Source organism: Triplophysa dalaica, chromosome 7 (assembly GCF_015846415.1).
Source record: "Triplophysa dalaica isolate WHDGS20190420 chromosome 7, ASM1584641v1, whole genome shotgun sequence".
Lineage (NCBI taxonomy): Eukaryota > Metazoa > Chordata > Actinopteri > Cypriniformes > Nemacheilidae > Triplophysa > Triplophysa dalaica.
In genome coordinates this window covers 45,904-62,612 of record NC_079548.1, presented here as the reverse complement: position 1 = coordinate 62,612, position 16,709 = coordinate 45,904, and the positions used below count along the sequence as shown (strand labels likewise).

At 38.9% G+C, this 16,709-nt stretch overlaps 1 protein-coding gene across 1 annotated transcript in view; it reads left to right on the top strand.

Moving 5' to 3' along the window:
• The window catches only part of ddx47 (DEAD (Asp-Glu-Ala-Asp) box polypeptide 47), a 33,734-nt gene that overhangs the window by 3,696 nt on the left and 13,329 nt on the right, over positions 1-16,709 (top strand). The window contains exons 3-5 of the mRNA XM_056751952.1: positions 3,096-3,284; positions 6,904-6,975; positions 7,575-7,693. Of these exons, the coding sequence (XP_056607930.1) occupies positions 3,096-3,284; positions 6,904-6,975; positions 7,575-7,693 (380 nt within the window). The remainder of the gene's footprint in view (positions 1-3,095; positions 3,285-6,903; positions 6,976-7,574; positions 7,694-16,709) is intronic.

Sequence of the window (16,709 nt, the reverse complement as noted above, 5' to 3'; positions counted from 1 at the left end):
CTTTTGAACTGCAATGTCATAATCTTCACGGAAACATGGCTACACAGCGGCATACTGGACAACGCTATTGAGTTAGCGGGCTACAACACACACCGCGCGGATAGAACGGCAGAGGAATCCGGTAAGACAAGAGGAGGTGGACTGTGCATTTATGTCAATAAAGCTTGGTGCACGAACTCTGTTATTGTCAGGAGACACTGCACGGCTAACCTTGAGTTTCTCATGGTTAAATGTAGACCGTTTTATCTGCCACGGGAATTCACTTCAACCATTATAACGGCAGCTTATATTCCACCGGATGCTGATGCCAAGCTTGCTATGAAAGAACTTCATGCAGCCATCAGTAAACAACAGACTGCTCACCCGGAGGCTGCATTTATTGTTGCGGGAGATTTTATTCACTCTAACTTAAAGACAGTGCTCCCTAAATTTCACCAGCATGTTTCCTGCCACACAAGAGGAAACAAAACTTTGGATCATGTCTATACAAACATGGCTGAAGCTTACGCCGCGACACCCCTCCCCCACCTGTTTCAATATGATCACCTTTCTTTGTTCCTCACCCCCAAGTATTCACCTCTCATTAATCGTGTGAAGCTATCAGTGAAGACCATCAAGGTGTGGCCTGCGGTTTCTACACACAGACTGGAGTATGTTTGCTTCTTAGGCCACCAGTGACTCTCACACGGACAAAGACACCTACACCTCCTCTGTATTGGACTACATCAATACCACCATTGATAGTGTCACAACTCAAAAGCAGATCCCCATATACCCGAATCACAAGCCATGGATGAACAAGGAAGTGCGCCTCCTGTTGAAAGCACGCAACACCGACTTCAGATCAGGTGATGCACAGGCCTATAGTACTTCCAGGGCAAATCTGAAGAGGGGCATCAAAAAGGCCAAGCACTGCTACAAGTTGAAGCTAGAGGAGCATTTTACCAATCTGACCCTCGACGCATGTGGCAGGGCATCCAGGCCATTAGTGACTATAAACCCAACCACTCCGTCCCCATAACCACAGATGCTGCCTTTCTGAACGAGCTTAATGACTTTTATGCACGCTTTGAGAGAGACAATAAGGAACCCGCCACCAGGCTCACACCTTCCACCGACCACCCAATCATCACAGTAAATTCCACAGAGGTTTTCACTGCACTAAGCCGGATAAACGCGCGCAAGGCTGCTGGCCCTGATGGCATCCCTGGTTGCGTACTCAGGGCATGTGCGGAGCAGCTCGCTGGGGTCTTCACGGATATCTTCAACCTGTCCCTTGCCCAAGCAGTGGTTCCAGCATGTTTCAAATCCACGTCCATTGTGCCCATTCCAAAACATTCCAGCCCAACATGCCTGAACAACTACCGCCCTGTAGGCGGTAATGATTAAAAATCGATTCACAATTTTTTCGATACTCGATTCAAAAACAATTCTCTAATTTGAATCAAATTTCGACGTGATATATTTTATTTATTTTTATTTTATTCCAGTTTGTGGTTTAGTGTTTCTTTTTAGTTCCTATTTGACTGTGATGAACAGTCCTAAAGAAATAAAAAAAAACACTGCTTCAAGATCCTGACATTTATTTTGTTTCCTTTTCTTGCACATTAAACAACTAAAAAAAAAAAATTCAAATGCTTGCTCTCGCAGAAAGTGGGGCTGGGTGTATTATTTGCCTTTCCTCTTCCATGACTTGCTCATACTCTATTGTCCTCTGCACTCTTATCTGTCCGGGTGACGCACAAACTCTTGTGGTTGGGTTCTGTCTTTTCAGTACGACCACAGCACATAATTTAAAATTTTGAAAGGTTTGAATTTCTTGATTTCAATTTTTTTCTCCCATAGATACTAAACAGACTGACAGATACTAATGCTATAATTTTTGCTGCCTTTAGCTGAGTGTAGTGTGTCTATTTCTCTGCTCTGTGTGTCTGCACTAGTGTTGGTAAATAAACACGTGACTGCTGCTCTTCATATAGCATGTCATTAGGGGGAGAGAAGCGTCTGTGGAGCGCAAAGTTTTCAAATGAAGCGCGTTTAATGCTAGATTATGATATTAGAGGATATAGCGGCAAAAGATCAACTAAAAGAATGTAGCTTTCTTGTAGCTCAGTGGTAAGAGCATTGCGTTACCAACACAAGGTTGTGGGTCGATCCCAGGGGATTGCACATACCTATGTATAAATGTATAGGATAATTTAATGTGTGTCGCTTTGGATAGAAGCGTCTGCCAAATGGATAAATGTTATGTTCCTGAGAGCGTGTGTGATGTGATTCCCTGTTGTGAAGATGCGTGGCTCTATTTAAACAACCTAAACAGGCTACGTCTCACGGTCCGGATGAACAAAGCAAAGGTCAGGATCAGGTCTGCCAATTGAGGAAGACTGTTATAGACTATCATCTAGTGATTATGAAGAATAATAAAAGAAACATCTTGAAAGAGTAACGTCCTGACATTCTATTCAAGTTTATTTATGTAGGGCTATTCACAATGTGCATTGTTCCAAAGCACCTTTACAGTTGCAAATAAGAGGAACAGAAAAACCGATTAAGTTAAAACACAGCACAGTGCATGGTGTTTATAGAACAACAAGATCCTTCTAATAAATAATATCTAATAAATAAATGAAATTTCCCGGTGCTGGATGGACATTGACAGATGATAGCAGCAGCAGACTCAGAGTTTCTTAACTATGTCAGATTAGTTTATTCCACACATATAGCTATTGAAATACATGACGTGGAATACAGTGTATGAATGTTGGTTTCATTATGATAACTCCTTTTAATAGCTCAAGAGTGAAACCTGTGGGGAACGCAAAAAAGTCTCCTGTTCTGATCTGAATAACTGACCCATTGTTATCATATCTCACCCTTGTTTTCTACTGGCAGAAGTCATTTCATATCCGCTTTTTATTAAAGAATGTGTCTAAACCCAGTCTTTGTGTTTCAAGACAAGCGACTTCACGCCAATCACTTTATTATTCTAACATTCCTTTGCAAAACAGTTTTATAAACATGAATCAATGTTAGACTTTAATATTCTGATCTTTTATTTCAGTTATTTTGACTGTACATACGTGTGTGTGTTTCAGGCCGCGATGTCATCGGTCTTGCAGAGACGGGTTCGGGGAAGACCGGAGCGTTTGCTCTTCCCATCCTGCAGTCTTTGCTGACGTCTGCGCAGCGGCTGCACTCGCTCATATTGACCCCCACACGAGAGCTGGCCTTTCAGATCGCTGAACAGTTTGAGGCTCTGGGCTCCAGCATCGGAGTTAAGACGGGTACCAACAAACTCACACATGACCATTGCAATTGAGCCTTGATTTCTCCTTCAGACAAGTAAAGTTGGCAGACACTTCTCAGAGTACAAATTTTACTTGTCTGAAGATAAAAAGATGATATTTCAATTGAAGTGTCAATATAATTCTGTCTGATTGGTAAAGTTTGCCTTTTAAGAGTTTGACCTAATGTCCACTGCGTCACCTGGATCTGTGATACTAATGGTGGGCCGTTAACGTGAGACTGTTATCGCGCGCTAAAAAAAAAATCGCTGTTAATCTATTCTCAAAGTTGGGTTGGGAGCTGGGTCTATAGTACGCAAGCTATGATGACTTTCACCTTGATTTCTTAGTGCGGATGTATACCTAGCTGAATTGCTCTGTACCGGGTGAGAACAAGATTTTTAAACTCTCATGATTCGCGCAATTCGCGGCATTCGCGCCGCCCTATGATCTCATGACCAGGGCTTCATTCGTGCGATTAGCGTCGCAAGTAGGTCTATCGCGTCTTTGCATTGACTTGACATGTACATCACTCATGCTTGACGTGCCATTCGCGTTTGGTCTGAACACAACATAACGTTACTGTGAAATGACCACATCAAACATGACGTGCTAACATGGATGCAGCTTTGAAGCCGCCGGGTTGCTTCAGGGTAAATGTATTTTTAAGAAGCTTCCCAATGGAAACATTGACAAGACTAAGGTTGTTTGCACCTTGTGCAATGCGGAATTGGTTTAAAAAAAACAGGTACTGGTCTAGCTTTAGTTGACACCAGTAAATTTGTATTGAGATCTAATGTATTATGGCTCCTGTATGACATATCGCTTGTTGCTCCCTAACTCTTTGTAAGTCGCTTTGGATAAAAGCGTCTGCTAAATGTAAATGTACTGTAGGAGCTCTTCCAGTCTCAAGTACCACCTAAACGCAAAGCATCCCTTAGCTAATGCAGAAGTAAACATAAGTACATCTTATTGAACATCATTTATTTTCATCACCAATTATCATAGTAGAACAGCTTTCTCAAGCAGTTTGTGATGCATTTTGGAAACAGGAGATGAGCCCCTGGTCTAATGCGCCACCTGGCTTGAGACACACGTTCTCAAAGACTTACTCAACTCAACTCAACTTTATTTATATAGCGCTTTTTACAATTTTCATTGTTACAAAGCAGCTGTACATGAGACGCATTGAATACAAGTATGAATTCTAAAGCAGCCCCCCCGGCCAGGCAGATAGTGCAAAACAATATGCAAACGGTGGTGAGGAACCCAAAACTCCCATCGAGAAAAAAAACCTCAGGGGAACCCAGGCCCAACCAGGGGATTCCAGTTCCCCTCTGGCAAAAGCTGCTGCCTCTGCACAAGCTCATCAGTGCTTGCACAACAAGGCTTAATAAAAATATAAAAATTAAAGATTATCATTAACAATCTAATAGCATTTGAAATGTTGTAGGAAAAACAAAGTTGTCGCGTCCTTTATCCAGCTCTATCCTCTTAGCACTTGTCAGGTCACCGCTTCCCATTCTCAGCTCTGCCATCAGGTCTGGGCATGAACTGCATCCTGCGGTAACCTTGGAACAAAGAGACAAGACTGGCTGAGAGTAGAGTACTGTTCTGCACTCTTTGATGCAACAAGTACATCATTTGTTGTTGGATGTGTTCCTGGTTCCGGTTGATCTAAATAATGCAGCCTAAATCCTCTGAGGATTAATATTATGGAAGTGTAGTGTATGCAAGATTAAAAAGATGAGTCTTTAGTCTAGACTTACTTTTAGTCATTATTTGGGTAGCACACATATTCTGAATGCCTTCGTCAGAATTCAAATGAGCCATTTTAATCTAGATTAATCTAGATTAATTTCAAGATTAATCTAGATTTAAAAAAAAAATCTATGCCCACCACTAGTTGATACTCTTCATGATTGGTCCAGATCAAAGACCAGCAGTAATGTTCATGAGTGTCAGAGCTGTACCTCACTTCTCTAGCACATAGCACCGCTGTTACAGATGTTCAGAGTTTGTAGCAAATGCCGAACAGAGTATAAAACGTCTCTTGTGATCATTAAACACATATGCAAGCGCAGTTCATCACATGAATAGGCAGAAAACCGACGAAAAACATTCATGTTACGTACAGATGGGTAAATTAGGGCCATATCATTTTCTAGCTTAATTAAATTGGTTTATTTTTCAAAACATCTGTGTATTTCATTTTTTTACTAGACATTACATTACATTTAGTCATTTAGCAGACGCTTTTATCCAAAGCGACTTACAAAGAGTTTAGGAGCAACAAGCGATAGTTCATACAGGAGCCATAATACATTAGGTGCCAATACAAAGCTACTAGTTTCAACAAAAGCTAGACCACTACCTGTTGAGAGAAAGGGTTAGTGTATTTTTTTTCTTTTTATTTGTTTGTCAAGTATTCACAGAAGAGATGGGTTTTAAGTAGTTTTTTAAATGTTGTGAGAGATGTGGTTGAACGGACAGAGTTAGGATGAATGCTCCACCAGGAAGGAATTGTGAAGCAGAATGAGTGGGAGAGCGATTTACTGCCCTTATGAGAAGGCAAAACAAGATGCAGCTGGTTTGCTGAATGCAGAGATCTTGATGGGGTGTAGGAGTGCAGGAGAGAGTGGAAGTAAGCCGGTGCAGATCCAGTGATAGTCCTGTAGGCAAGCATTAGTGACTTGAATCTGATACGGGCTTCAACAGGTAGCCAGTGAAGAGAGATGAAAAGGGGAGTCACGTGAGCCCTTCTGGGCTGTTGCAAGACGAGGCGTGCTGCTGCGTTCTGAACCAGCTTGGCCTTTGTAGGAAGACCAGCAAAGAGAGCATTGCAGTAGTCCAACCTTGAGATTACCAGGGCCTGGACAAGGAGTTGTGCCGCATGCTCCGTGAGATAGGGTCTAATCTTTCTAATGTTGAATGTAGACAATAGAGGAATGTTTTTCCACATAAATGACTGTAGTTAACTATAGTGTTATTAACTGGAGTATCTAGGAATTTTACTGCAGTTTACTATAGTGTTTTGAACCTTACTATAGTATACTACAGTGTTTACAAGGGTAGTACAATTTCCTTTAGCAAATACTACAGTAATGTTCAAGTCAATGGGACATTTATTTTGACGTGTAGAGGTGAAGACGGCTGAGTTTTAGTATGTGTGCTTGCCGATAGCTTCACTCAAACACTAAATGCTGGTAAAATACACTCTGGAGTTGATGTGTTCATATCCTCATACTGTGCAGACGCAGATAAATCCTCGACCATCACTCATGTCATATGTTAAACTGTGCATCTCAGACACGCAGAACAGCCAGATGACATTTAAAAAACAGGATTCTAGTTAAATGTACTCAATGCGGTTCATCATTGATTGTCACACACACATAAACACACTTCACACAAACAAAGTGTGTGTAATACTCTGTGTAATACACATGTTCTTATTGTTCTGTGTTGCTATGGAACTCACAACAAGTTACATGACAAAGATCAATTCTTTTTTCAATGGCTTGTTGGGTCGGGCAAGTCAAATTCTGTCATTAATGCATCTGACATTAAACATTAATGTTGAGCCGTGCATTGATATGATATGATTTGTGTGTTTCAGCTGTTATTGTCGGAGGGATTGATATGATGTCTCAGTCACTGGTTCTTGCTAAGAAACCTCATGTTGTCATCGGTAAGAATTCATTTGATCAGTCTCTTGTTGTCCACACAGCTCCAGAAAAAGGTTTAGAGTTATATTATTAAATATACCTGCTGCTGTGACTGCTGTCATTAATGATCATAAAAGAACAGAAGAAAAGAGGACTTCAATGTGTTGTGTAACTTAAGTTATGGGTTCAATTGAGAATTTGGCATTAAAGACTGTAAAATGTTGAGAACTTCATTCAATTTCTGTATATTTCTTGCAGCGCTCGGTTATACTGTACGTCAGTGTTAAATGGCTATTATTAATGTTAAAATAAATAAAAATCATCAATTTAATAGACATCGGTTGCAGTACTAATATGAGAATGTTGACTTTCATTCATAAAATAATGTTAAAGAAATCTGTTGTTTCTACATACATTTGTAGATTAAATGTGAAATTATTACAATGTAAAACTAGTTTTAAAAACATTAATGTTATATGCGATTAATCATGATTATTACTTTTATTGATTGACAGCACTAATGCTGTGTATATATAGATTATTTATGCAAATTTACATGTATCTATGAATTTTGGTGCCATGGATTATTCTTAATGCTTCTTTTGAACTTTGTCTTAAATAGCAACTCCCGGCCGTCTGTTAGATCACCTGGAGAATACAAAAGGCTTCAATCTAAGAGCACTGAAATACCTGGTGATGGATGAAGCCGACCGCATTCTCAACATGGACTTTGAGTCTGAGGTACACACACACACACACTCTAGTGAGGTGTATTCACTCTCACTTCATTCAGAGTTTACCTTCTGCTCCAATGTTTTCTCTTCATACATACAGTGCCCTCCACTATTATTTACATTTATGGGTTAGGCAGATGCTTTCATCCAAAGCGACCTACACCGCATTGTGTCATACATGTGTTTCTGACCATATGCAATCCATTGGGATCAAACCCATGACCATGGCGTTGCTAGTATCATTATCTGACCACTGAGCCACAGGACAGCTGGTACTTTGTAAATATGAGCAAAGAAGGCTGTAAAAATAAATCTGCACCTTTTTTCATTTTGATCTTTTATTAAAAAAATCTACAAAATTCCAATAGTTCATTGAAAGAAAACAATTTGAGGCAGAGGGAATATCACATTGTAAAAAATGTTTCTCCTCCATACATATTGGTCATTATTATTGCCATCCTTGGATTTATTCCTACGAGAATAAAGTCGAAACGTTACGAGAATAAAGTCGAAACGTTACGAGAATAAAGTCGAAACGTTACGAGAATAAAGTCGAAACGTTACGAGAATAAAGTCGAAACGTTACGAGAATAAAGTCGAAACGTTACGAGAATAAAGTCGAAACGTTACGAGAATAAAGTCGAAACGTTACGAGAATAAAGTCGAAACGTTACGAGAATAAAGTCGAAACGTTACGAGAATAAAGTCGAAACGTTACGAGAATAAAGTCGAAACGTTACGAGAATAAAGTCGAAACGTTACGAGAATAAAGTCGAAACGTTACGAGAATAAAGTCGAAACGTTACGAGAATAAAGTCGAAACGTTACGAGAATAAAGTCGAAACGTTACGAGAATAAAGTCGAAACGTTACGAGAATAAAGTCGAAACGTTACGAGAATAAAGTCGAAACGTTACGAGAATAAAGTCGAAACGTTACGAGAATAAAGTCGAAACGTTACGAGAATAAAGTCGAAACGTTACGAGAATAAAGTCGAAACGTTACGAGAATAAAGTCGAAACGTTACGAGAATAAAGTCGAAACGTTACGAGAATAAAGTCGAAACGTTACGAGAATAAAGTCGAAACGTTACGAGAATAAAGTCGAAACGTTACGAGAATAAAGTCGAAACGTTACGATAATAAAGTCGAAACGTTACGAGAATAAAGTCGAAACGTTACGAGAATAAAGTCGAAACGCTACGAGAATAAAGTCGAAACGCTACGAGAATAAAGTCGAAACGTTACGAGAATAAAGTCGAAACGTTACGAGAATAAAGTCGAAACGTTACGAGAATAAAGTCGAAACGTTACGAGAATAAAGTCGAAACGTTACGAGAATAAAGTCGAAACGTTACGAGAATAAAGTCGAAACGTTACGAGAATAAAGTCGAAACGTTACGAGAATAAAGTCGAAACGTTACGAGAATAAAGTCGAAACGTTACGAGAATAAAGTCGAAACGTTACGAGAATAAAGTCGAAACGTTACGAGAATAAAGTCGAAACGTTACGAGAATAAAGTCGAAACGTTACGAGAATAAAGTCGAAACGTTACGAGAATAAAGTCGAAACGTTACGAGAATAAAGTCGAAACGTTACGAGAATAAAGTCGAAACGTTACGCGAATAAAGTCGAAACGTTACGCGAATAAAGTCGAAACGTTACGCGAATAAAGTCGAAACGTTACGCGAATAAAGTCGAAACGTTACGCGAATAAAGTCGAAACGTTACGCGAATAAAGTCGAAACGTTACGAGAATAAAGTCGAAACGTTACGCGAATAAAGTCGAAACGTTACGCGAATAAAGTCGAAACGTTACGCGAATAAAGTCGAAACGTTACGCGAATAAAGTCGAAACGTTACGCGAATAAAGTCGAAACGTTACGCGAATAAAGTCGAAACGTTACGCGAATAAAGTCGAAACGTTACGCGAATAAAGTCGAAACGTTACGCGAATAAAGTCGAAACGTTACGCGAATAAAGTCGAAACGTTACGCGAATAAACTCGTAAAAATAAACTCGTAATATTTTGAGAAAAATAACAGAATTACTAGAAACAATGGCTGTGGAGGATTTGGTTAAATCCTACTTTAGATTAGGATTTAGCAATAAGGAAATTCTTTGTCTTCATCATCATTGATGAATGATGGCGCATCATCATTGAGTTATAATTAGTAAAAGGACACTGCAGCGGTTATGAAGAAAACTGAATTTATTCAGAAGAAAAAATCTGACATGAACTAAGAACTAACTCACTGATTCAGATGACGTGCTTAAACATAACTTAAACTCTTAAACTACAACTTTCACGGAAAAAAAACGTTTTACGACAAGTTTATTCTCGTTACGTTTCGACTTTATACTCGAAACATTTCGACTTTAATCTCGTAACATTTCGTACCTCCGCAACCGGCTTTGGTTGATAAAGAACACAGCAGGAGTGCTATCTGGAAATATTTTGGATATGAAGCAAATGAACATGGAAAGCCGAAGGACATAAACAAGCCAATATGCAAGAGTTGCTACAGAGCAGTGCTAACAAAAGGCGCTAACACCTCTAATATAGCAAAGACAGACACCCGGATCAGAATTTCGAGAGGTTGGTAACTTTTCTTAATTTAACATTATACTCAAACATTAACCAAGATGGCGTAGTATTGTTGCTGATATGAGTGTTTTCTCGTTTTTTCACCGTAATTCTTAAAGTTAATATAATCCGATTGCTCTGGTCCAATGAAAAAAAATATTAACAGATAGAACTTTGGATTTTAATTAGTACATACATGTATTAGTAAATGTTAGTTTAAATTAACTTTTAACTAAGATTAATACATGTTTTGGAAGCATTTTTCATTGTTTATTCATGTTAACAAATATCTATTACCATTAACTTAAGTTCTAAGATTAGTAAGATAGTTCAGTTCATTTTAAAAGTGTGGTCGACCTGCAACAAAAACAACACACTCACAACCTACACTACCAGCTGTATTTGAACAGCAAAGAAAGTATGGGGCAAACTCAAATGAAGCTAAGAAGCTGAACAGGGCTGTAGCAGTGTACATATGCATGGATCAGGTTCCTGTGTATACTGTTGAGAAACCTGGCTTCAAACAACTTCTAATAAAAAAAATTACCCCCTTAATGTTGTGGCAGTTTATTTCTCCGTGGTATCGAAAATGGTATTGAATATCGATATTTTTCAAGGTATTGTATTGAAGTTAGAAATTCCAGTATCGTGACAACCCTAGTTCAGATTTTGTGTTGTGACAGAGACACGGGCTCTTATTATGATATATTTCATGACGATCCTAATAAATCATACCAACTTGTTGAACGTGCTCATACGATGAGTCTTTAATAGGACAAGGTGTATTAATCCTACTATTTCAGCACACTTGAGTTGCCCAATAGGAAATTTCCCACACATTACACTTGACAGAATATGATCCGAGTAAAGGAGGTTTGAGCTTTCTCTGAGTTTGTATCCTCTGCGTTTATGGATAAATGATTATAGAAAAACATACTTACCTTTCCTTCCCATCATCAGAGAGAGATCTCATGAGTTGTGTGTCCGGTCCCTCTTTCATCACATCCATTATCCTGAGTGAAAGAAGGTTTTGTTGAGGTGATAATGCCCTTTGTATGGTTCCCATCACTGTGACACATGGTCAGTTTTGATCCACAGCCTCATTGGGTGTTTTGGCCCTTAGAGGCCCAGTGCAGGTTGATCAGACCCGAGTGTGTCGCACTGTTACAAGGTCATCTGGCACCCCATGATGGGGTCTTGTCTCCGCACCTTTGGCCGGTTCTTGATTATCCTCCACTGGACCTGTCCTCTGAGAGTGACCTATTGTCAGCTATGATGACCTCTGCATTTAAGTGTGTAGTGAACTCACGCACTGCAAGTCATGAACACACATACACCCTGAACAGTGGGCAGCTATCACTTGCCCCTCAGTCGTTTCCCGCCGGCCCTGAGAATCAAACCGCCATCCTTTTGGTCACGAGTCTGACTCTATAACCATAAGGCCACAACTAACTACACCGCTAATGTGCCCCGTCCCGTATGGCATGACAATACAACACATTACCATTAACCAAAACTAACCCATACACACTAACATGTTGGAGTCATTAGTCCATTGCTCCTTTAAAAATTTCTCCAGATCCTTCAGATGTTGGAGGTCCCTCCTCAGTTCATCCCACTCATGTCCTATAATGTTCAGATCAGGGAACTTGGATGACTTGGCAAGATCTTGATTTTGTATTCAGTGACGGCAATTCAGTGAAAATGTTTTCTATTGTAACGGCACAGATTTGAACATTTGGTGATTGGAATACTCATGTGAGATCTCTCTACAAATTTCTAAAGCATTTGAATTATTTTTAGTGCATGATTTTTCATAGTCAGGTAAGAGCCATTTTCAGGACTGTCACATCCATAACGCTACATATTCCTCATAAATGAACACATGAAAATGAATATAAAGTCACTATTTGATGTTCTATAAAGAGGCATCTCTTCTCCATTCATTGAGTATTATTGCTTCAGGATTGTGCATTTTATTTTACAGAAATCCTACAAAGTTTATCGTCTCCCAAAAAATGTGTCCTTTTTTTGTCATGTTTGTTTCCCTTTTTTAAAATATATTTTTCCATAGACAGATGTTTTTTGATGTTTAGACTCTATCAAAAAGGGTTCAGTAAAATATAAACAGATGGTTGCATATAATCGTAATAAAAATTCATTCTCTGACATTTTTGTCACGTCCATAAAGCTGGAATTGCTCTGGGGCCCGTTTCAATAAGGAAGTTCAACCAACACAGAGTTCAAATCTGAACTCTGAGTTGATTTACTCCGAGAATCACTACTCTTGAGTTTTAAGTTTCAGACCAGCTGATTTGAGTTCAATCCACTCTAAGTTCACACTAGGTTACGCGCGTGCAGCATGGCGATGAAAAGCCATCATCAATTGAGTGAAGATAGCACGATTCACCATGGCAACGGCACGTGACAAAAAGCGCTCTAACCCTAACCTCATTTCTTGCCAATCGAATTGGATGTACTGTTAAAAGTGTACGGTGAATATGAGCACATATTAATATAAAAGAGCAACACAGCCGCAGCAGCAAAAGAAAGAGAGTTGGCGTGGGAGAAAATTGCTTCACGTGTTAATGCGCAAGTTTATATGTCAATCACTTTTATATTTATTTTGTTGAAACTGGGAAAATGGGAATTATATTTAACTCCATCGATTTCAACACCGCTGGCCCTTTGAAAAAGGGCGGAGATTGTAACAAACCCTAGGTTTGCGGAATAAAACCTGATCCCGACCAGGTTAGGTTCACGGAGTATGTTACTCACTATACCAGTATAAAAAACCTCGATTTGTGAAATGGGCTTGACTTACCTCACGTTCTGAAACCAAAAACCCTGAGTATTCCGTTTTCTGGGGTTGACTTACTCGGAGTTTGCAATTACCCTGCTTTCTGAAACGGGCCCCAGACCTATTTTTTGTAGATTTTTGTGTTTACACTACACAAAATACACTTAGGGGTGTACTCACTTTTGTGGCAAGTGGTTTAGACATGAATGTCTTTGTGTTGAGTTATTTTGAGGGGACGGCACATGTACACTGTTACACAGGCAGTACACTCACTACTTTACAGCACAGTGTCATTTCTTCATTCTTGGCACATCAAAATATATCATCAAATATTGACTCAAATGTGAGGTGTGGACTCACTTCAGTGAGAGACTGTAAATAATACGACATTAATGAAGTATATTTGAAAAGATCATTATTCAGGAAAGTGCACTGTAACCTTAATAACTGCATTAACTCATCTACTGCACTGTAACCTTAATAACTGCACTAACTCATCTACTGCACTGTAACCTTAATAACTGCATTAACTCATCTACTGCACTGTAACCTTAATAACTGCATTAACTCATCTACTGCACTGTAACCTTAATAACTGCATTAACTCATCTACTGCACTGTAACCTTAATAACTGCATTAACTCATCTACTGCACTGTAACCTTAATAACTTCATTAACTCATCTACTGCACTGTAACCTTAATAACTTCATTAACTCATCTACTGCACTGTAACCTTAATAACTGCATTAACTCATCTACTGCACTGTAACCTTAATAACTTCATTAACTCATCTACTGCACTGTAACCTTAATAACTTCATTAACTCATCTACTGCACTGTAACCTTAATAACTGCATTAACTCATCTACTGCACTGTAACCTTAATAACTTCATTAACTCATCTACTGCACTGTAACCTTAATAACTTCATTAACTCATCTACTGCACTGTAACCTTAATAACTGCATTAACTCATCTACTGCACTGTAACCTTAATAACTTCATTAACTCATCTACTGCACTGTAACCTTAATAACTGCATTAACTCATCTACTGCACTGTAACCTTAATAACTGCACTAACTCATCTACTGCACTGTAACTTCAATAACTGCATTAACGCATCTACTGCACTGTAACCTTAATAACTGCATTAACTCATCTACTGCACTGTAACCTTAATAACTTCAATAACTGCATTAACTCATCTACTGCACTGTAACCTTAATAACTTCAATAACTGCATTAACTCATCTACTGCACTGTAACCTTAATAACTGCATTAACTCATCTACTGCACTGTAACCATAATAACTGCATTAACTCATCTACTGCACTGTAACCTTAATAACTGCATTAACTCATCTACTGCACTGTAACCTTAATAACTTCAATAACTGCATTAACTCATCTACTGCACTGTAACCTTAATAACTTCAATAACTGCATTAACTCATCTACTGCACTGTAACCTTAATAACTTCAATAACTGCATTAACTCATCTACTGCACTGTAACCTTAATAACTGCATTAACTCATCTACTGCACTGTAACCTTAATAACTGCATTAACTCATCTACTGCACTGTAACCTTAATAACTTCAATAACTGCATTAACTCATCTACTGCACTGTAACCTTAATAACTGCATTAACTCATCTACTGCACTGTAACCTTAATAACTGCATTAACTCATCTACTGCACTGTAACCTTAATATCAAAATATATCATCAAATATTGACTCAAATGTGAGGTGTGGACTCACTTCAGCGAGAGACTGTAAATAATACGACATTAATGAAGTATATTTGAAAAGATCATTATTCAGGAAAGTGCACTGTAACCTTAATAACTGCATTAACTCATCTACTGCACTGTAACCTTAATAACTGCATTAACTCATCTACTGCACTGTAACTTCAATAACTGCATTAACTCATCTACTGCCCTGTAACCTTAATAACTGCACTAACTCATCTACTGCACTGTAACTTCAATAACTGCATTAACTCATCTACTGCACTGTAACCTTAATAACTGCACTAACTCATCTACTGCACTGTAACCTTAATAACCGCATTAACTCATCTACTGCACTGTAACCTTAATAACTGCACTAACTCATCTACTGCACTGTAACCTTAATAACTGCACTAACTCATCTACTGCACTGTAACTTCAATAACTGCATTAACGCATCTACTGCACTGTAACTTCAATAACTGCATTAACGCATCTACTGCACTGTAACCTTAATAACTGCATTAACTCATCTACTGCACTGTAACCTTAATAACTTCATTAACGCATCTACTGCACTGTAACTTCAATAACTGCATTAACGCATCTACTGCACTGTAACCTTAATAACTGCATTAACTCATCTACTGCACTGTAACCTTAATAACTTCATTAACGCATCTACTGCACTGTAACTTCAATAACTGCATTAACGCATCTACTGCACTGTTACCTCAATAACTGCATTAACTCATCTACTGCACTGTACCTTTAATAACCTCATTAACTCATCTACTGCACTGTAACTTTAATAACTGCACTAACTCATCTACTGCACTGTAACTTTAATAACTTCATTAACTCATCTACTGCACTGTTACCTTAATAACTGCATTAACTCATCTACTGCACTGTACCTTTAATAACCTCATTAACTCATCTACTGCACTGTAACTTTAATAGCTATGTCTATAATTAATGCACACTCAAGTCACTTGCACTATTGTATAGTCTATATTGTTATCTGTTCATAACCACCTGTACATTAATGTTCACAGTTTATAGCCTTCCGTATATATTGTTCAAAGTACATACCGACTTTCATATTTCCATGGCACATTCCTTCTGTAAAGTATTTTCATAGTAGATGCCCACTGTCTAGTATTTTCTAGGGATGCACCGAATATTCGGCCACCGAAAATTTTCGGCCGAAAATGGCCCAAAAGGGCATTTTCGGTTTTCGGCCGAAAGACTTTTATCACCGAAACAATACGGCCGAAATGTTGTGATGACACAAACAGATACCGCTCCTTTGATGCATCTGTAGCGGACGTTATTCCTTTAATCGCAGCACTAAAGCGTCTCCTAAACTTCATTCACCCTCAGGGCTCTAGAGTGCGACCAATATTCCTTTATGTGTGTGAACCAGAGGTCGCGTAATCCGAAAGATTCTTTGTCATTGACAGATTTTTTTACCAGTGACGCCGTCATTCTGGCAGATTACAATGAGGGCAATTTGTAAACACCCGTTTCCCTTCAGCGTGATATGCTCGTGAAGCGATCTGCGTGTCGTTGTCATTTGACTGACTAGACATGTGATGCGATTTGGGAAAACCCGTCGGATGTCGCGCTGGGACGCGGTAAAGACAGTTCACCTATCAAAGTAAACTACATAACATGAAGAATGAAGAAGTATTAATGCACATTTCAAGTTTTTTATACAATGTTTTCGTGAGATGACAGAGCTCCCCATATACAGCACCAGGAGTTATGCCCGCTCCACTGCTCACGCGAGCCGGACCGCGATCGCAAAATATACAAGAGATGATCAAAAGTCCAGACACTATGCACATGATAAACAACTTAAAACTTGCTTCACTGCTTATTAGTTGT